Below are 21,641 nucleotides of genomic sequence, written 5' to 3'. Positions count from 1 at the left end.
TTTGCAAGCTATGCGAAGAGCCATAAACGTGTCTCCATCTTATCGAAGATTTGAAGAAAAAATCCCGATTCAATTAAGTAAATAACATCTTGACGGGTGTCACGTAAATGATTTAACAGAGAACTTAATGACACCATTCGTTGCTTCGTCGTTGGTGCGGATTGCTAAACCTGCTTTCTGAATGTGAACAGTAAGATGATGCATGATGGAATGACCTAACTTCCTATTCTGCTCATTATTTCAATCATACTCCAACTGCAGTCGTCTGTAAAGTTCGTATTTCAACGCTATTTGTCATCGTGAACCGGTTGAGAAATTGATGGTTGAGATTCATAGAATTGGCCATCGACAGTATCCCAAGGGCGTCAGAACACTAGACTTCTGTGAAATTCGTATCATGCGTACTTAGACTTACCAATGTCGTAGCGTGAGTGTCGTAGTGTTGGTCGTGGCACTCAAGTGGACCTTTGGATAGGGAGGATAGAAAGCTGTCCTGTGGTCTGCTGTCCGCTATATATATGTAACAGTCCGTCCATGTAATCCTGGGTCAGTCACTTGTCATTTTGGTTTGGTTTGGTTTACCGCCTGGAGAATAATGACTCTGGGCGGCACCCTGGCCTTCCTCCATCCAACATGTCCAGCGCCCTCCCCTGACAAGGTATGGTTCAAGATGGCTCCCATGTTTTGGATGAGTGAATTCCTACTCTGATAGAGAGTAACTTCTGATACTCACGACCTTGTTTTGCCGCTTCTCCTGTCTTTCAACCCGACAACGTGAGTTCCCCGGCCATGCCAATACAATGTCATGATGTCCAGTCGCCTCGGGTGCGCTGTCGATTAATTATTCCTTACTATTCGAATGAACGCGATCCTCTAAATCACCCAGGATCTAATATTAGCAGTAGCCTATAACACGAGCTAATGATCAGTTGCTCACCAATCTGATACATCTACCTTCATATAGCAACGTGCCTGGAATGGAACATCAGCCCTGATGCGATAAGTTGTCACCTCTCGCGAAAGTTCGTCATTGGTGCCGCTGCCAGACTTTTGCGCGGTGCCGAGGTTTTATCAAAAGTAGCAGCAAATTATTGTTCTAACCATTGAATATGAAACTCGTAACGCTGTGATCCAACAGTTCGATGTCGTTAGTTGTTGATCACCAAGAGCTGAAAGCCCTGATTAATTCTAACATGTAGTTGCCCCAGAAGAGCTTCAGCCAGTTTAATATCCGATCGGCTTACCCGCCGCTTTATTCAAGGAAGAAGAACATCTACCATCAAACGGAGATGTAATCATGGTAAATCTTAAATATCAGTTGCAGTGCAAAGGGCATATAAATCTACATATCAGATTTGAAATCAATTGCAAAAGTCACCACAGGAAATCACTTTCTCTCGCACAATCATTGCCATACCAGTGGACTGCAGATTAGATGTCAAACTGGCGCCAATAAAAATAAGCAGCAGGTTGCCATGTTTCTTTAATATGGTTTGAAAGGAAGCTTCCTACCCATACGACTTCACTATGTTCTTCTAGAAGATCTGTATGATCTTCGCAAAGTAATCAGAATGTCGCGTGGAGATATTGAATACAATATCACCACCGTGGAAAAGACATTTGTTACATTCGAAAAAATCTGCGCTCTGCAAGTCATGTCTTCGAGCTGATGTGATGGAGACAAAAGTCGTAGGTAAAATAAAATCCGCCGAGAAGTCACCGCATTGTACGAAAACATTTTGAAGAGGAAGATATAGCCGATATTTGTCACGAGTTATAAGGCTTGGATAACATCACGTCGTTGTCACTGGTAACGTGTTACTAACGAGCAAGTCATTTTTAAAGAGCGAATTCACGATGTCGCTTAACGCGCTCATGTCATTTCATGTGATGTTTTCAAGCTTTTGACAGTTAACGATACAAGTGATAACATACTATGTGAACTGGGCCGCTCAAAGTCTGGATGTAACCACGGTTCATTTCGATACACATTGACCATTGCCATCTGACCGCGGAAAATGAGCTATCTTCAGATTTACGCTTCACGAGAACTGATGAGCAAAGGAAGTCATTTATGTTTTCGCCACATTAACCACTGGGATGGAAAACCGATGATGGTATGGTAATATCCATTCATTGCCCTGACACTAACTCTGAAGTATGCATTTGGTACCGCTACAACAACAGGCCTAATTGCCCCCCCCCCCGTTTTGGTATGGTGTATCGATGGTTCACAACCTTTAATACCTCCGAGATTAAAGTGCATCCAACACTCTTTTTATGGACTAATTTTCTCCCAAGACAGTTAAACTAACTGTTGCACCGGAAAAAAAACATCCTTTTATTGCTTTACCAATGTAGTCCCCCCTCCCCCCCCCCCCCGCCCGGCTTAATACGGACCTACATGTTCTGTGCCGAGGGTAAGATCCGCAAACCGATCCTTATAGATTATTCCAACGCCCAGTTTATGGCTTCTCGGCTATGAATTATTGAAGCTGGCAATCTCCTCAATAACCATCGAATTCATCGAGATAAAGATGGAATAAGACGCTGGTTGATGAAAATCATGTATCCTATTGTAGCTTCCGGCCGTAGCCGATAGGATACCCTCGTAGGTCATCACAGTTCGTGATCTGCATCAAGCAGTCTTAGGCGCGGAAACTGATATCGAGATGGAGTTGCGAGCATCCATTTATAGTCCCTGTAATAGGATCGACCCTGTGCCGGCTCCACCGGGACAATCTCAGGTGATTTGAGGTTCGAAGTCGAGTGTTCAGTCCTCAAAGCATTCAAACCAATATTTAGGAAACCGTATTCAGTTACCCGACATGTCGATCAGAGACCAGAGATGTAGTTCAGCCAAGGGCAATAAAGCATCACCATCATTATCAAAGTTAACGTACGATACCTAATCCCGAATACAACCTAGTAAACATTGATTTCATTATACCAATTACATGTATGTTCCACTTCGGGAGAGTGAGAGATTGCACAAAAAAACATCACTAATCAGATGTTTGGCAGTTTTAATCTTGATAGTGATTATAGCTTTCGACATCATTTTGATAAATTGTGCTTAGTCATGGAGTTTATGGTACTGATGGACGCTGATCGCTAAGGTGCAGTTTCGGAATTCGATCATCCGTCAGGACCACACAGGAACAGTGACTTTCCCAGAAGGTACAGAGTGGGTACAGAGGTACAGAGTGGGTACAGAGGTACAGAGTGGGTACAGAGGTACAGAGTGGGTACAGAGGTACAGAGTGGGTACAGAGGTACAGAGTGGGTACAGTGGTACAGAGTGGGTACAGAGGTACAGAGTGGGTACAGAGGTACAGAGTGGGTACAGAGGTATAGGGTCGAAACGTGAATTTGGAATTGACGCAGAGTATTCTATTCATTCCAAAGCAGCAGCGAGGCCAGATTTTACACGGTATTGATTTTCATTCATCCACTTTATAATGCTAAAGTGACCCAAAGAGTTCCCGGATCTCGGCAATCAGCTTGAGCACCTTCGATTGGCGTTTCCTGTATACGTCACCAAATGTTTGACCGGTCGTCGAGTCATATTCCGGTCATAAAAAGCTTTTTTTTTATTGCGATGGCATGTAATCAAACATGGTCCTATTATACAGAAGGACTCGATGTTTGAGTGGTAACTCGTGTAATGGGCTAAGTTCTGCTTTCACCAAAGTAACGAAAGAGGAATCTAAAGGAGTTAGTCAACGAGGAATATTTACTATCGTCTTAAGTTACGAGTTAGAGGCAGATAGAGGCATATCGTGAGTTGCACATAACTCTCTGCGTTGTGATGACAACGCCCGCGTCGCTACCAACGAAGATGAATTGTAACGAATACACATCGCTGGATTAAGAGATTAAGGGACGCTGTTCCACTGGATTAAAGATTATTCATTGATAAAAGAGAAGAACCATAATGAATTTCTACAACAAATATGTCAGTGTGCAGTATGAACCTTGGGATATCTCGTCGATATAATCACCGTCTGCGTATCCGATTCCTCAAACTGCCGCTGTACAGACGTGTGCAAATGTGGCCCAGGATATGGCGATTGCTCGATGAACATGCGGCTGCTACAAAATTGAGTTTGACGGGCAATATCAAAGGCAAAAAAGACGAAGATATCCGATTCGACGTTTGGTAGAAAGGCATTTCTCCAATATTCAGTAATGGCCGTGATCCGCAGTTCATTCGCCGATGTTATCGTTATCCTTTTCCTGTGCAAGGACGTTCTGGCGACCTTTGACGAGGCAAAATACAGAAAAATACAAGCATGCGGCGAACAGTGGTCACAAGGTTCAACCGACGTGAAGATGATCAGTTCAACGACGGAACGGTGCCTGTTCAAGTGTGTTGCTAAATGTAACTTAGACAAACGATGCCTTGCCTTTCGGTATTTCAAATCAGGAACCTGCCAACTCCAAACTGCTGTGACTGCTGGGGAATGCAAAATAGTGACAGACCCGGCAGCTATGAAATCTTTTGTCTACGAACGTAAAAGTGAGTATATTTGCATTTCCTCTCAAGTATTATTTGATTCTAGGAGTTGCTTTGTAATTTCTGTTGTTCAACGGCTTTTGCAGTGGTCGCTGCTTGAAAAACAGTTGCAAGAAAATGCGGCTTGTTTTGTTCCAGCCTCTTCTACTCAGATCTTGAGGCCACACCCAATGCTTTCATCTTCTTTTAGAGTCGCAGGACCATTTGCTAAATGGAGGCGGCTGTGACAGTCGTGAATCCCGGGGTGGTCCATTTCGTCATCCCTTCTCTTGGAGTGCCGCAAATGGCCGGAACCTTTGTGGCTGGATGATTAGCGAATGGGCGTTGAGGATACCGAACTCTCGGAGGGTTTTCTGTAACCGTATCAATACTCTTCAAATGCCAAAGGTCAAATTTTACAAGCCACGACTAATTTCGCTGTACAACGGACATGATATTCTTACAAGCAGTATAAAAACTGATTAGGAAAAAATGCGTCGAATTAGCTCATTGAGGAGCGCTTTGAATATTGTATTGTTAAACGTATGATTAGTATTGTATGTTACTGTAACTGCAAGACGTGATAGGCGGCAGGATTGCAACAGCTGACAGTACAGCTGTTATGTATCCAAATGCGGTACTGCATCACGTAGAATCTATTTACCATTAATGAACTTCTGTTGCAGTTGAACAGATTTTGGCAATCATCTGCGAAGGCGAGGTGGGAACAGTGACATGTCAAGAAGGTACAACTATTACCGTACAGGAGACAAACTATGGCAGGACGGCAGGGATCGACGTCTGTGCCCATGCGGCCGTAGGTAATGTGAACTGTCGGGAAACCACAAGAAGTCTTAAGTATACGCATGATTTATGCGAGGGAAAATCTTCATGTGTGTTACAACCCGAAGGGAGCCATCTCGGAGACCCTTGCCCGGGGACTTACAAATATTTGAATGTTACATACACTTGCAAATAAAGTGCTTTGTCCTCGCTGAGTCTGGACTTCGACACAAAATAATAATCTGGAAGTTCATATACTTTGGGAGGTTATACTTTGCGTGCACTTGCACTTTTGATAGCTTAAACCACCGTGTTACACTGAAGTAAGAAAATATGTGTGTGTGGTCTCGGTCGAGAGTATTGTTTGTGAGTGTTTCCTTTTCTAACGTTTTCCCCTTACTGTTTAGGAAACGCCAGAGACTGAGAACTGAAACCCCACCCGTCACATTTTTGGTGAAATTAAGATAAAGCCATTTCCTTTTCAAGTTTGAAAAGGGCTACCTGTTATAGCGTTATGAGAAGGCTTTTTGGACTAGTGGGGTTTTGGCCCTCAGTCCTAGTCAGTAGGATTGCGATGATGGTCACTTTCAGAACCAGTAGAGGACACGACGAGTAACAACAAAACGATTTTGTCAGAATCCTGTGTTTTATCAAATTCTTATTGATACTAATATCAGGGTGTGTGATTTGCGACAAAGTGTAAGGAAGATAACCCAGAATATTGCCCAAAAAACCCCACAGTCGTTGAGCTTAGAATCCTCCAGGTCCAGACTTTGTTTTCTCCATATTTCCTTATTAGCTCAAGCATAAGGGCAAAAAATTCAACTCTCCAGGATGAACAAATTTTTCGAAAATTTCAAGAAATTGGAGAGCCTTTGAAGTACCAGACGAAAGCTATGTCTATTTGCAGACACAGAGACCCAAGATGGGGACCAGGGTAATCACCTCAACAATTCTCAAAGGAATCGATATCCAAAACCGGATGACCAGAACTGACCTTATCGGTGACCAAGACATATGAATACTTTGAGGTATTCAGATGTCTAATGCACAAAGGGGGGCCTCGGGATACATGACTGATGAATTACTCAGCTAAATTTATCATCAGATTTGCAGTTCAACGGAAGCTCGAAAGATTGTCTGTGATAGTGTACTACGCCATCAAACTGAGAGGGACAATATGCAGCAGGGTCAAATTGGTCACCTTCGTCATCAAGTCTATAGTTTGTCGCATTGATCTAGCTCACTGTGATTTAGAGGGAAAACTTAGGTGTGGGATTTAGGTGACCAGGAGGATAATGTGCCTATTCGCCTCTTTTCTGTCCTGGTTTTCCGGAGAATATGGCCGCTGTCAATCTATTAACAGGGCCCGGCCCATTCCTCTGGGATGAAACCAGTGATACATGGGGTGATATGAATAAAGACTAGCAAATGCTTTTATCTAAATCTCCATATACATTTACACTAGGCCTTTTTGTACAAAACCGTAGTAAAAGCATTTGCTAGTCTTTATTCATATCACCCATTGTTCAGGACTTAATGACAGTTACCATTGATTATACAATCTTGATGTATTCAAGTTGTGACAACCATATATGTTTTATGCTTTGTGACAATCAACACAGCCATGGGAACAATCTAATCTGCAATGACTCCTGCATTCATCAATATGAAGAGAGCCTAAAGGACTGATTTACAATTCATCGTTCATTTTACCTGTCAAATGACTCTGGACGATGGAGGCGTGTGATCATATCGGGCTGTTAATCGTTACACTTGCCATTTTCCTGCCATCTGTCATAGCTCGTGGGGGTCATCTTAGGAAAACTCAGGTTTGCGCCGACCAGTGTTTAGAGGGGGGCACGACAGGTTCGTTGATTAAATCGGATACGGAGCGCAGTCTACTCGCGTGTGCTGTGCAATGTTTTCGGGATGTGAGATGTGTTGCACTCCGATATGAGGCGGATGGGATATGCAAGGGGAAATGCCACTTGCACTCCGAAGTGAATGTCGGTGAATGCACTGCGGTTACTGTACCAGGATTTCCGAGGTCCAGCATTTATTTGCGAAATGGTGAGTCTACTAAATAATGCACTCGTGCGGTAGAAAATTATTGATTGCAGTATTCAGAATATTAGGCAGGGAGAGGGTGAAGGATTACTTTTGAAAAAATATCTGTAAAATGGGTCAACAAAATGCTTACAGCTGAAAAATCTATTAATACTGGTCATGAATCTTCATTGTATTTTGGGAAAATACATCCCCCTCCCCTCTTTGGAAATCCTGTCAACGCTGCGTGGTTTCTCCTTAATATATTCTCAATTCCTCTCTGGTGGTATTTCAGGGGTTAGTGCTGAAACTGCTACCACGGCGAGGCTTACAATTGACCGTATTGCATCTCTGTCGATGGAATTAAGGTTAATGACACGAACAACATAGTTTTTATTCAGGAAACTGAACACAGCGTGCCTTAAATTAGTCAGTGAAAATTTAACTCGAGGTTGCAAAAAATGTAGTCGGCTGTAATAATAATGTGTTCTTTTTTTTCAGTTGAGCAGGCAATTGTCTGTTCATACAAGAGCGGAACAGTAGCTTGTCCGAATGGTGCCGGCAACAAAATTTCAGTCCTGAAGACCAATTATGGCAGAACCGCTGGAAGTGAGATTTGTCCATACCCTGGCAATGACATGGACCTGGCAATTCTGTATAGAACGTGTATTGAGAAGACTGTGGGTCTCACATACGTTCGGAACTTATGCGAGGGGAAATCTTCATGCCTGGTGTCTCCCGTTCATCTCAGTGATCCGTGTGTCGGTACAATGAAGTATCTTAATATAACGTATGTATGCAGTTAAAGCATTTTAAAGGCTTTTGCAACTCGCGGTAGCGCGAAACTATTTGCTGATCAATTATTTGTAATCACCACCAATTAGAATATTTACGGAAAATGTCTGACAGAGACTTGAAGGTCTGTGTTATTTGGGTTTTTGTGTACGAAAATGAAACGATATAGTGGTTGATAACAACCTGCTTTACCCCATACTGGCCTACATTAGCAGAGAAAAATGTTATGTGTTAAAATCAAGATCAATAGCGTATCCAAACCGTGCATATTTTATGAAGCTTGATGAAGCTTGAAGAATGGAATGGTCATTCATGGACACCATCCAATGTTATTATTGTTGCCAGCAATTCGAGAAATCAAGCTGTTCCATAATTATGATTAAAACAATTTCTATTTGTTTCATTTAGAAGGACTTCGTTTCACATTTAAAGTACACGTTGTTTGCTGATTGATGATGAAGATTTGCATGACCCAGCAGGTCACTGGTCTAAAACTAGGCTCTATGGGTGCATATTGAGTTCCAACTGCCAGCACTTCCGTGGACCTGAAGGCGTCTGTTAATAAGGTCTGTAGACCAAAATTCAATACATGTACCACTACAAGTGCACGATGATAAAGCCAATTCTGTTCATCCAGTGCGAAGTAACCGCACATTATCACCACAAGTCCACCATCGGTTGTATTCGTGAGGGGTGGGTCTTAAGTTTGGGAAAGGCCGTAGATTGTAACAACACTGACATTTAGGTTACTTGGGAGGTTTGTACGAATCAATCAGGGAGGGCAACAGCTCTGCCAATGTCAGAAAGCAACAAGGAAATAGGAAGTGATACAGTCAACAGAATAGCATGTCAATCAACATTCTGCTTGAACTCCAGTGCTGGTTGTTACCAATGCGATCTTCGTATAACCGCAGTTGTGGTTCTGTAAGGCAAGAACTAAAGTGCACAGACATCAATTTCAATCAGGTGAACCGTTTGCGTCTGAAAATGCAACTAGCCGCATGTCAGTCAATTGAACTTAAGTGGCGCAAAAGGAACTGCTCAAAGAAACGAGTTTAATGACACAGTCAATCACGCGGCTGCTTCTCTGATGGGTAATTGCCTGATTTTCATTTCAGGATTTACCGCGAACGGATGAGAACATTTGGCTCAGCCGTCGAAAGGTTATCTGTATGTTTTATCATGTTTTTCCCAAAGATTCTCATGTGAAACAACTGTGAAAATCGTTTTAATCCATGTCCACAACGGACTACAGTAAGCAAATGACGGAGGCCAGGTAAACAAAATAATCAGTCATGTTCGATATGAGGAATTTATGACAGCCATCTTGGCGGCCATCTTTTATTTTCTGAAAGCCAAACGATGAACGAATTTCATCAATTAGTTTCGAAGAAATTCTCTTCGGCCCTTGAAACCCACAAAGAAGACTTCTATCGGGCGGGATATTGAGGTTGACGGGTTCAACTCTGGTTATGGTTATGGTACCGGTGATCATATGGCGACGATGAAGGGAGAAATTTGATCGATTCGTTCTCGTCTTGGCTGCCCAACTCTAACTATGCGGCACATGCATGCCCATCAATCATGTCTTTCGTGGTTCGGGAATATGATTGTATTCCAAAGCAACATCTACCGGGACGAATGAAGAGTAGCTAGCTCCGGGAGGAGAGATCATACACCAGCGTGGACTGCTGCTTCTACCATTAACAAAGAACACATCTTCTTTGGATTAAGAAAGTAAATGTTAACATTTTCAGATGCTTTTATCTAAATCTCCATGTACATTTACACTAGGCCTTTCTGTACAAAACCGTAAGCATTTGCTAGTCTTTATTCATATCACCCATTGTTCAGGGCTTTTTTAATGACAGTTACCATTGATTATACAATCTTGATGTATTCAAGTTGTGACAACCATATATGTTTTATGCTTTGTGACAATCAACACAGCCATGGGAACAATCTAATCTGCCATGACTCCTGCATTCATCAATATGAAGAGAGCCTAAAGGACTGATTTACAATTCATCGTTCATTTTACCTGTCAAATGACTCTGGACGATGGAGGCGTGTGATCATATCGGGCTGTTAATCGTTACACTTGCCAATTTCCTGCCATCTGTCATAGCTCGTGGGGGTCATCTTAGGAAAACTAAGGTTTGCGCCGACCAGTGTTCAAAGGGGGGCACGACAGGTTCGTTGATTAAATCGGATACGGAGCGCAGTCTACTCGCGTGTGCTGTGCAATGTTTTCGGGATGTGAGATGTGTTGCACTCCGATATGAGGCGGATGGGATATGCAAGGGGAAATGCCACTTGCACTCCGAAGTGAATGTCGGTGAATGCACGGCGGTTACTGTACCAGGATTTCCGAGGTCTAGCATTTATTTGCGAAATGGTGAGTCTACTAAATAATGCACTTATGCGGTAGAACATTATTGATTGCAGTATTCAGAATATTAGGCAGGGAGAGGGTGAACGATTACTTTTGAAAAAATATCTGTAAAATAGGCCAACAAAATGCTTACAGCTGAAAAATCTATTAATACTGGTCATGAATCTTCATTGTATTTTGGGAAAATACATCCCCCTCCCCTCTTTGGAAATACTGCCAACGCTGCGTGGTTTCTCCTTAATATATTCTCAATTCCTCTCTGGTGGTATTTCAGGGGTTAGTGCTGAAACTGCTACCACGGCGAGGCTTACAATTGACCGTATTGCATCTCTGTCGATGGAATTAAGGTTAATGACACGAACAACATAGTTTTTATTCAGGAAACTGAACACAGCGTGCCATTAGTCAGTGAAAATTTAACTCGAGGTTGCAAAAAATGTAGTCGGCTGTAATAATAATGTGTTCTTTTTTTCAGTTGAGCAGGTAATTGTCTGTTCATACAAGAGCGGAACAGTAGCTTGTCCGAATGGTGCCGGCAACAAAATTTCAGTCCTGAAGACCAATTATGGCAGAACCGCTGGAAGTGAGATTTGTCCACACCCTGGCAATGACATGGACCTGGCAATTCTGTATAGAACGTGTATTGAGAAGACTGTGGGTCTCACATACGTTCGGAACTTATGCGAGGGGAAATCTTCATGCCTGGTGTCACCCGTTCATCTCAGTGATCCGTGTGTCAATACAATGAAGTATCTTAATATAACGTATGTATGCAGTTAAAGCATTTTAAAGGCTTTTGCAACTCGCGGTAGCGCGAAACTATTTGCTGATCAATTATTTGTAATCACCACCAATTAGAATATTTACGGAAAATGTCTTACAGAGACTTGAAGGTTTGTGTTATTTGAGTTTTTGTGTACGAAAATGAAACGATATAGTGGTTGATAACAATCTGCTTTACCCCATACTGGCCTACATTAGCAGAGAAAAATGTTATGTGTTAAAATCAAGATCAATAGCGTATCCAAACCATGCATGTTTTATTAAGCTTGATGAAGCTTGAAGAATGGAATGGTCATTCATGGACACCATCCAATGTTATTATTGTTGCCAGCAATTCGAGAAATGAAGCTGTTCCATAATTATGATTAAAACAATTTCTATTTGTTTCATTTAAAAGGACTTCGTTTCACCTTTAAAGTACACGTTGTTTGCTGATTGATGATGAAGATTTGCATGAGCCAGCAGGTCACTGGTCCAAAACTAGGCTCTATGGGTGCATATTGAGTTCCAACTGCCAGCACTTCCGTGGACCTGAAGGCGTCTGTTAATAAGGTCTGTAGACCAAAATTCAATACATGTACCACTACAAGTGCACGATGATAAAGCCAATTCTGTTCATCCAGTGCGAAGTAACCGCACATTATCACCATAAGTCCACCATCGGTTGTATTCGTGAGGGGTGGGTCTTAAGTTTGGGAAAGGTCGTAGATTGTAACCCACTGACATTTAGGTTACTTGGTAGGTTTGTACGAATCAATCAGGGAGGGCAACAGCTATGCCAATGTCAGAAAGCAACAAGGAAATGGCAAGTGATACAGTCAACAGAATAGCATGTCAATCAACATTCTACTTGAACTCCAGTGCTGGTTGTTACCAATGCGATCTTCGTATAACCGCAGTTGTGGTTCTGTAGTGTAAGGCAAGAACCAAAGTGCACATACATCAATTTCAATCAGGTGAACCGTTTGCGTCTGAAAATGCAACTAGCCGCATGTCAGTCAATTGAACTTAAGTGGCGCAAAAGGAACTGCTCAAAGAAACGAGTTTAATGACACAGTCAATCACGCGGCTGCTTCTCTGATGGGTAATTGCCTGATTTTCATTTCAGGATTTACCGCGAACGGCATGAGAACATTTGGCTCAGCCGTCGAAAGGTTATCTGTATGTTTTATCATGTGTGTCCCAAAGATTCTCATGTGAAACAACTGTGAAAATCGTTTTAATCCATGTCCATAACGGACTACAGTAAGCAAATGACGGAGGCCAGGCAAAAAAAATAATCAGTCATGTTCGATATGAGGAATTTATGACAGCCATCTTGGCGGCCATCTTTTATTTTCTGAAAGCCAAACGATGAACGAATTTCATCAATCAGTTTCGAAGAAATTCTCTTCGGCCCTTGAAACCCACAAAGAAGACTTCTATCGGGCGGGATATTGAGGTTGACGGGTTCAACTGTGGTTATGGTTATGGTACCGGTGATCATATGGCGACAATGAAGGGAGAAATTTGATCGATTCGTTCTCGTCTTGGCTGCCCAACTCTAACTATGCTGCACATGCATGCCCATCAATCATGTCTTTCGTGGTTCGGGAATATGATTGTATTCCAAAGCAACATCTACCGGGACGAATGAAGAGTAGCTAGCTCCGGGAGGAGAGATCATACACCAGCGTGGACAGCTGCTTCTACGATTAACAAAGAACACATCTTCTTTGGATTAAGAAAGTAAATGTTAACATTTTCAAATGCTTTTATCTAAATCTCCATGTACATTTACACTAGGCCTTTCTGTACAAAACCGTAAGCATTTGCTAGTCTTTATTCATATCACCCCATTGTTCAGGGCTTAATGACAGTTACCATTGATTATACAAGCTTGATGTATTCAAGTTGTGACAACCATATATGTTTTATGCTTTGTGACAATCAACACAGCCATGGGAACAATCTAATCTGCCATGACTCCTGCATTCATCAATATGAAGAGAGCCTAAAGGACTGATTTACAATTCATCGTTCATTTTACCTGTCAAATGACTCTGGACGATGGAGGCGTGTGATCATATCGGGCTGTTAATCGTTACACTTGCCAATTTCCTGCCATCTGTCATAACTCGTCGGGGTCATCTTAGGAAAACTCAGGTTTGCGCCGAACAGTGTTTAAAGGGGGGCACGACAGGTTCGTTGATTAAATCGGATACGGAGCGCAGTCTACTCGCGTGTGCTGTGCAATGTTTTCGGGATGTGAGATGTGTTGCACTCCGATATGAGGCGGATGGGATATGCAAGGGGAAATGCCACTTGCACTCCGAAGTGAATGTCGGTGAATGCACGGCGGTTACTGTACCAGGATTTCCGAGGTCTAGCATTTATTTGCGAAATGGTGAGTCTACTAAATAATGCACTTATGCGGTAGAACATTATTGATTGCAGTATTCAGAATATTAGGCAGGGAGAGCGTGAAGGATTACTTTTGAAAAAATATCTGTAAAATGGGCCAACAAAATGCTTACAGCTGAAAAATCTATTAATACTGGCCATGAATCTTCATTGTATTTTGGGAAAATACACCCCCCTCCCCTCTTTGGAAATACTGCCAACGCTGCGTGGTTTCACCTTAATATATTCTCAATTCCTCTCTGGTGGTATTTCAGGGGTTAGTGCTGAAACTGCTACCACGGCGAGGCTTACAATTGACCGTATTGCATCTCTGTCGATGGAATTAAGGTTAATGACACGAACAACATAGTTTTTATTCAGGAAACTGAACACAGCGTGCCATAAGTCAGTGAAAATTTAACTCGAGGTTGCAAAAAATGTAGTCGGCTGTAATAATAATGTGTTCTTTTTCTCAGTTGAGCAGGCAATTGTCTGTTCATACAAGAGCGGAACAGTAGCTTGTCCGAATGGTGCCGGCAACAAAATTTCAGTCCTGAAGACCAATTATGGCAGAACCGCTGGAAGTGAGATTTGTCCATACCCTGGCAATGACATGGACCTGGCAATTCTGTATAGAACGTGTATTGAGAAGACTGTGGGTCTCACATACGTTCGGAACTTATGCGAGGGGAAATCTTCATGCCTGGTGTCACCCGATCATCTCAGTGATCCGTGTGCCGATACAATGAAGTATCTTAATATAACGTATGTATGCAGTTAAAGCATTTTAAAGGCTTTTGCAACTCGCGGTAGCGCGAAACTATTTGCTGACCAATTATTTGTAATCACCACCAATTAGAATATTTACGGAAAATGTCTGACAGAGACTTGAAGGTCTGTGTTATTTGGGTTTTTGTGTACGAAAATAAAACGATATAGTGGGTGATAACAACCTGCTTTACCCCATACTGGCCTACATTAGCAGAGAAAAATGTTATGTGTTAAAATCAAGGTCAATAGCGTATCCAAACCGTGCATGTTTTATTAAGCTTGATGAAGCTTGAAGAATGGAATGGTCATTCATGGACACCATCCAATGTTATTATTGTTGCCAGCAATTCGAGAAATCAAGCTGTTCCATAATTATGATTAAAACAATTTCTATTTGTTTCATTTAAAAGGACTTCGTTTCACATTTAAAGTACACTGATTGATGAAGAAGATTTGCATGACCCAGCAGGTCATTTGTCCAAAACTAGGCTCTATGGGTGCATATTGAGTTCCAACTGCCAGCACTTTCGTGGACCTGAAGGCGTCTGTTAATAAGGTCTGTAGACCAAAATTCAATACATGTACCACTACAAGTGCACGATGATAAAGCCAATTCTGTTCATCCAGTGCGAAGTAACCGCACATTATCACCACAAGTCCACCATCGGTTGTATTCGTGAGGGGTGGGTCTTAAGTTTGGGAAAGGCCGTAGATTGTAACCCACTGACATTTAGGTTACTTGGGAGGTTTGTACGAATCAATCAGGGAGGGCAACAGCTGTGCCAATGTCAGAAAGCAACAAGGAATGGCAAGTGATACAGTCAACAGAATCGCATGTCAATCAACATTCTGCTTGAACTCCAGTGCTGGTTGTTACCAATGCGATCTTCGTATAACCGCAGTTGTGGTTCTGTAAGGCAAGAACTAAAGTGCACAGACATCAATTTCAATCAGGTGAACCGTTTGCGTCTGAAAATGCAACTAGCCGCATGTCAGTCAATTGAACTTAAGTGGCGCAAAAGGAACTGCTCAAAGAAACGAGTTTAATGACACAGTCAATCACGCGGCTGCTTCTCTGATGGGTAATTGCCTGATTTTCATTTCAGGATTTACCGCGAACGGCATGAGAACATTTGGCTCAGCCGTCGAAAGGTTATCTGTATGTTTTATCATGTGTTTCCCAAAGATTCTCATGTGAAACTACTGTGAAAATTGTTTTAATCCATGTCCATAACGGACTACAGTAAACAAATGACGGAGGCCAGGTAAAAAAAATTATCAGTCATGTTCGATATGAGGAATTTATGACAGCCATCTTGGCGGCCATCTTTTATTTTCTGAAAGCCAAACGATGAACGAATTTCATCAATTAGTTTCGAAGAAATTCTCTTCGGCCCTTGAAACCCACAAAGAAGACTTCTATCGGGCGGGATATTGAGGTTGACGGGTTCAACTGTGGTTATGGTTATGGTACCGGTGATCATATGGCGACGATGAAGGGAGAAATTTGATCGATTCGTTCTCGTCTTGGCTGCCCAACTCTAACTATGCTGCACATGCATGCCCATCAATCATGTCTTTCGTGGTTCGGGAATATGATTGTATTCCAAACCAACATCTACCGGAATGAATGAAGAGCAGCTAGCTCCGGGAGGAGAGATCATACACCAGCGTGGACAGCTGCTTCTACGATTAACAAAGAACACATCTTCTTTGGATCAAGAAAGTAAATGTTAACATTTTCCCCTCCTACACGCTGTAATTATTTTGAGAGGTTGACTGGAACCCTTGTATTTAAAGCAACATAGTTCGCCATCTCTTCATCCAATGATCAAGGACATTCCAACATCGTCTCAACAACGGCATCTACTTCCAATTTCTCTTCAAGTTGCTCTCTGCTATCTTTTTGTCAAAATCTCACCAGTCCGATCACATGATCAGTTATGCATAGATTCTGATTACTGTGATTTGTGCCATCTAGTTATCAATTACCAATGTAAGATCAATGAGCAAGCAATTGGCAACAAGATGAATGGTAAAATTATACGCTAGCGTTAGATCGCGTGTGCCTACTATAGAAACCTAGCACTGTGGTCCCGGTTAGTTGGCCACTAACGAAATTTCAAATTGGGTACTAAGGGCACTCGATTGAAGTAAGATAATTACTGGCAGGTTTCGAAAGTCTTACGAAGAGCTACGAACGACGAAGCATGAAGTGTGTAAATGCATCGATAATATCAAACGTTGAGTTGCCTTAACGTGAGGGTCTTATACTTGTCAGATTTGATTTCATCCATTTGACCTCTCACAGATATGACCTGGACGGACACTGCATTACTAACATGGCTATGGTCATTCGGATGCGATTTCTTATAGCATATCCCTTTAACTTGCGATCTGTCCAGATAAGCTGAGGGTTGACTCTATTACCGCGTGCATGCTGTATGTAACCAATGAATAATGACAAAGAAGAAGGTGGTCGTCTTCTGTGAGGGAATCGCAATTGGGTGATTTGAGAGGGACAGTTACCTTGTTAGGAATCAATTCTGTCGTCGTTGTGTTCTTATTATTACAACCGATGGAAGAATCAGCACTCTATCTCTTTTTCCTTATTTGCTTGTGTTGGAGAGTTGATAAATCGTTTAATTTTTATCTCTACTAGGCGTGCTTCTGCATGTTGAAGAAAGATATTAACCATGAGGGCAATTCTTTTAACGGCTACTGATAATGCAGTGACGATGGCCACGCGTTTGCCATTAAGCAGTGGTGTAATACTGCCAGTTACTTAATACGATGTAGGTCTGGGAAAACTGACGTTTTGTTTGCATTGAAGCGTAAGATCTGTTGTTACTTTTAATCTTCTATATAGGAAAAAGTCAACATTTAGTATCTCACATTATTAACACTGGTGGTGGCTGCCACTGGCATGCCGTCAGCCACCATGGTGTAAAACAACTAGCTGCAACAAGTACTGCCACGAGTAGGCCTGTATGTACTTGTAACCAAGGGAGTGGATCTTGCTAATTTGAGTTCCATTACGGCAGTGTTTGTAAACACCTTCATTCTTCTACTCCAGTGTGCATTCTTCTTTTTGATATGGGAAGCTGTACATGATGCATATGCATCATGTCATAACTTAGTGCTTCTCCATCACTGTGGCAAGTGTTGGAGTGAGCTTTGACAACAGTACAACCAAGAAAATAGTTTCGTGCGTTAAACATGATATGTAATTGAAAGATAGTATAGATTTAATCCATACTTGGTAATTGTAAACATAACTCTACTCCAATCGTGCCACTACTGATTTAAGGTCAGGGAACCTTCTGCTTGGCCATTGCATGCGATTGTTGGTTTTTCTTGCGCTTTGAGCAGGACAACCTGGAAGGGCGCACTACAAATCATCTATTATATTGCATTATTTTGTAGACTTTGACTGTTATTGTAATCTTTGAGTTGAAAATACATACGTTTTGTTCCATTCAGAAAATTTTATGGTTAGTTGTGAAATTTTGAGAAATTATTTTAATCCAGTCCAATTAGGTGACATAAATAACTAGAATCGATGCATATCACTGTAACGAATCTACTACAACGATTTGAGCCATAACAAGAAGTTTAAAAAAATGTAAATGGACTAGTGCCGTATCGGAAATTTGATTCGCATTAATGTCATCAAAATAGTGGTCAATAACATTTCTGTTGCGTTTATTTCATGATGTGATGCAATCAATTTCATGATGGTTCTGCATCAGCGAGAACGAGAGTGTGAGAGTTTGGATTTTTTGATTAGCGTCGCGTCAGAAACTGAGTGGGAATTGGTGTTTTACAAGAACTGAGTAAAAGAAGTTCAAAGGTTCGGTTATCAGAAGCAAATTCAAATCAATATTCTTCTAATTTCCGTCTATAACACTACAAGACCTCACCAGGACAATGATTTCCGAAATTTGCTTAAGATGATAGATTCTTTTTACTAGTAGTTGGAGTAAAAGTACTTTGACTCTGTGAAATGTCTATACTGTCCTGATACAAACTTCAGAGTTACTCTTTAACTTGAAGTTACGTGTGGTTAAGAAATGAATCGAAAAGGATAGCTATGCAAATGCTACACGAGGATTTAAGTGCTAACCCCCCCCCCCCCCCATCCTGTTTTTATTGCTGCTTTCATTCTTCCATAATGCAAAAGGTTCAAATCGATGACTCGAATCGCAAGGTGAACTTGACAGCCACAGAGGAAACATAAAGGGTATATCACTTGGGTAAGTCAGACATAGCTGTCACAAAATACGGTACAACGTCGATTCCCCCTGATGCTCCGTCTCTTCTGCTTCCCAGTGCAGCAGTGTTAAGATTGGAATCTTTTATTTACTCTTTGATAGAGAAGACTTGTGATGACTTCTACGCGTTAGACTCGTGATATCAAAGCGGTGTTATTTTCGTTGCCTCAGGCCAATATCGATCCCATCTTCTATTGTTTGCGTTGATTGACGGTTCTGCTCTGTAGCCTTACACGCTCAGATATAAACTTGACGACTTCGCCATTGCTTTAGATGTTGAATATGTGCTATTGGAAATACATCGATGTGCAGTAATGGTCAAATGTCAAGCAAGCTTCTAAATTAGGTTGTTATGTGGTGATCGTTTGGTCTTCAGCACCAAATTAAGAAAAAAAGGATCCTTCAAAGCATTTTCTATTTCAACTAAACAGTTAAAAAGGACAACAAAGTCAGCTATGAGCTAAAGAAGTTAGACACAATTCAAATAGTAATTTCGTTGCCTCTGATTGTCCATACCACTCAATCGAAACTCAATATAAAAAAATCGAAAGCTATGAAAATAGTTCTGGTGGTGACCGCAGACTTTCTCTCGAACTACGTGTTTTTTACAGGTACCGCACAATATCGTGCCTTTTTGATTCACGAAAGTCGGTGTAAAAAACAATTTTCACGATTTTTATTTCAGTCGATTGTCCACTAGTTGCGAATCAACATTTCACCATTTTTTATTTTGCGAATCAAGATCATGCAGATTTTGGCGATTTGCGCTACATTATTGAACATTATTGATTCCAAAATCAGTCTTTCAAACCTGGTTTCAGACAGACACAATAGGGCAGTGAAAGAAATAAAGTTCCACCTACCTTCGCTGCCAGTATAATCCACCACAGTATCTTCCTGTTATCCTCTGTACAGTCTCGCCAAGCGGAGATTACTCCATACCTCCACTTGTATTATACCGCTAGATCGCTGAGTGATGAGCAGTCTGTCAAGAAGGCGCTGCTCCTAAACCAGATGATATTAACGGATGTCGGGTAGCACTGAACACGACAGGAGAATTAGAAAATGTATGTACACTTCATCCTCTCCATCGACTTAATCCGAGTCCAATATCTTATGTTTTTGTAAGCATACCTACTCGCAGAATCAGTTAGTTGACACAAGTTACGTGGTAACTGGCTTAGCTGAAGTGTTACACTGTCAAACTAAAATATCACAGAATGATGACGGCGACGATCTATCATGGTAAAATGTAACATCTGCGTGGGATGAGTATATAGCTCTGACGGCAGGCAGTCGCGCAGCTTGATATTACAAAATCAGAATATATCCTTTAAGATCAGCTAGTTTTTGATAGAAACATTACAATGTGCATCTCTGAAGAGTGAACAAGACACAGAATCCATCACCACTAACATCATAGAGCAATCTATTGATTAAAATGATTGTTGCGTCAGCACGTCCTTGATATGCCGCTAGCTCCGCTGCTTTAGATGTTATTTCGGGAATGGCACCTGCCTGCAGATGTAGGGTAATCACTGAGAGTCGATATGGCAAGTTTGGAATAGACAGTCAGTGAGTCAACATGACTGTTGCAGCTGACATAGCGGAGACCAAGACAAAACATGAACATCACACACTGTTCAAGAGATATATTTCCCAACGTTTCTATAACATTAATCGAAGAGTCATTTGGCCGAGGAGCCACTGACCAGACTGATCATGAAGAGTCCAGCCATCCTTGAATCACGTATTGTGGAGATCACGATGTTTCTCTTGCAGCTCACCGGTAGCGCGAAGACGATGTGATGCTTCTGACGCAGCTAGCCATTAGGCCTTACCTGGTAGTGCGTGTACACTTTGCAAGAGGGGTGTCACTGCCTGATATGAGCGTTTTGGCAATCTATTCTAATCAGTAGAATCAATAAGTTACGAAGAATTATTGAAGAATTTCCATCAAAAGTCAACTAATTGGTCCATGGTTCATAGCGACTGACATGACAGTGACGTTAAATCACGCCTCCTTAATGTGCATACTGCTTCCTTTAACTCTTGTGTCGCTAGCCTCGCCTGTAGCGAGAAGACGATATATCGAGTGATGGTGTTTCAGCTTATAGAAGATAAACGTGTCGGCTGGTCACTTGAAGAGTCGGGTAAGATGTACGCCATCCTCTCTTGAACTTGAACAAACACAGTTGGAGTTCCTGGTGCGGGATATGATTGTTTTTATACCACAGGAGAATATATTTAGAAGGCCATGTACTCACCGTAAGACAGACGTCCAGCCTAACTAGCAATATCCCTTCAGAATCAATAAAATCATCATTTTATTGAATTGATTATTGAACAATTTCCTCAGATGTCAGTGAATTGACAAACAGTGCTGAAAGCTACTGACATTACAGAGATTCAGGTAATCTTCCTGGCGTCTTCTTAATGGTGGACTGTTTCCTGTTTGGCTGGCTCCTGTAGTGAGGAGGCTAGATTCTAGAGGCTGAAGGATGGGGCTAAGGATGGACCTGTTTGGCTGGCTCCTGTAGCGAGGAGGCTAGATTCTAGAGGCTGAAAGATGGGGCTAAGGATGGACCTGTTTGGCTGGCTCCTGTAGCGAGGAGGCTAGATTCTAGAGGCTGAAAGATGGGGCTAAGGATGGACCTGTTTGGCTGGCTCCTGTAGCGAGGAGGCTAGATTCTAGAGGCTGAAAGATGGGCTAAGGATGGACCTGTTTGGCTGGCTCCTGTAGTGAGGAGGCTAGATTCTAGAGGCTGAAGGATGGGGCTAAGGATGGACCTGTTTGGCTGGCTCCTGTAGCGAGGAGGCTAGATTCTAGAGGCTGAAGGATGGGGCTAAGGATGGACCTGTTTGGCGGGCTCCTGTAGCGAGGAGGCTCGATTCTAGAGGCTGAAGGATG

The 21,641-nt window shown here is 42.0% G+C and overlaps 2 protein-coding genes across 4 annotated transcripts in view; one reads left to right on the top strand and one right to left on the bottom strand.

The window, feature by feature from the left end:
• The window catches only part of LOC135492723 (soluble guanylate cyclase 88E-like), a 38,333-nt gene extending 18,142 nt beyond the window's left edge, over nt 1-20,191 (bottom strand). For all 3 annotated transcript variants that reach the window (XM_064779323.1, XM_064779325.1, XM_064779324.1), the window contains exon 1: nt 19,594-20,191. The gene's annotated coding sequence lies outside the window, so the exon portion shown is untranslated. The remainder of the gene's footprint in view (nt 1-19,593) is intronic.
• Nucleotides 3,637-8,475, top strand: LOC135492471 (L-rhamnose-binding lectin CSL1-like). The gene is given in 4 exon segments (XM_064778977.1): nt 3,637-4,522; nt 5,185-5,478; nt 7,007-7,354; nt 7,832-8,475. Coding segments are annotated over 4 exon segments (1,278 nt in total). The 5' UTR covers nt 3,637-4,191; the 3' UTR covers nt 8,137-8,475.
• Nucleotides 20,192-21,641: the final 1,450 nt, after the last annotated feature.

Source organism: Lineus longissimus, chromosome 8 (genome assembly GCF_910592395.1).
Source record: "Lineus longissimus chromosome 8, tnLinLong1.2, whole genome shotgun sequence".
In the NCBI taxonomy this organism is placed as follows: Eukaryota; Metazoa; Nemertea; class Pilidiophora; order Heteronemertea; family Lineidae; genus Lineus; species Lineus longissimus.
This window is presented reverse-complemented; position numbering and strand designations above follow the sequence as displayed.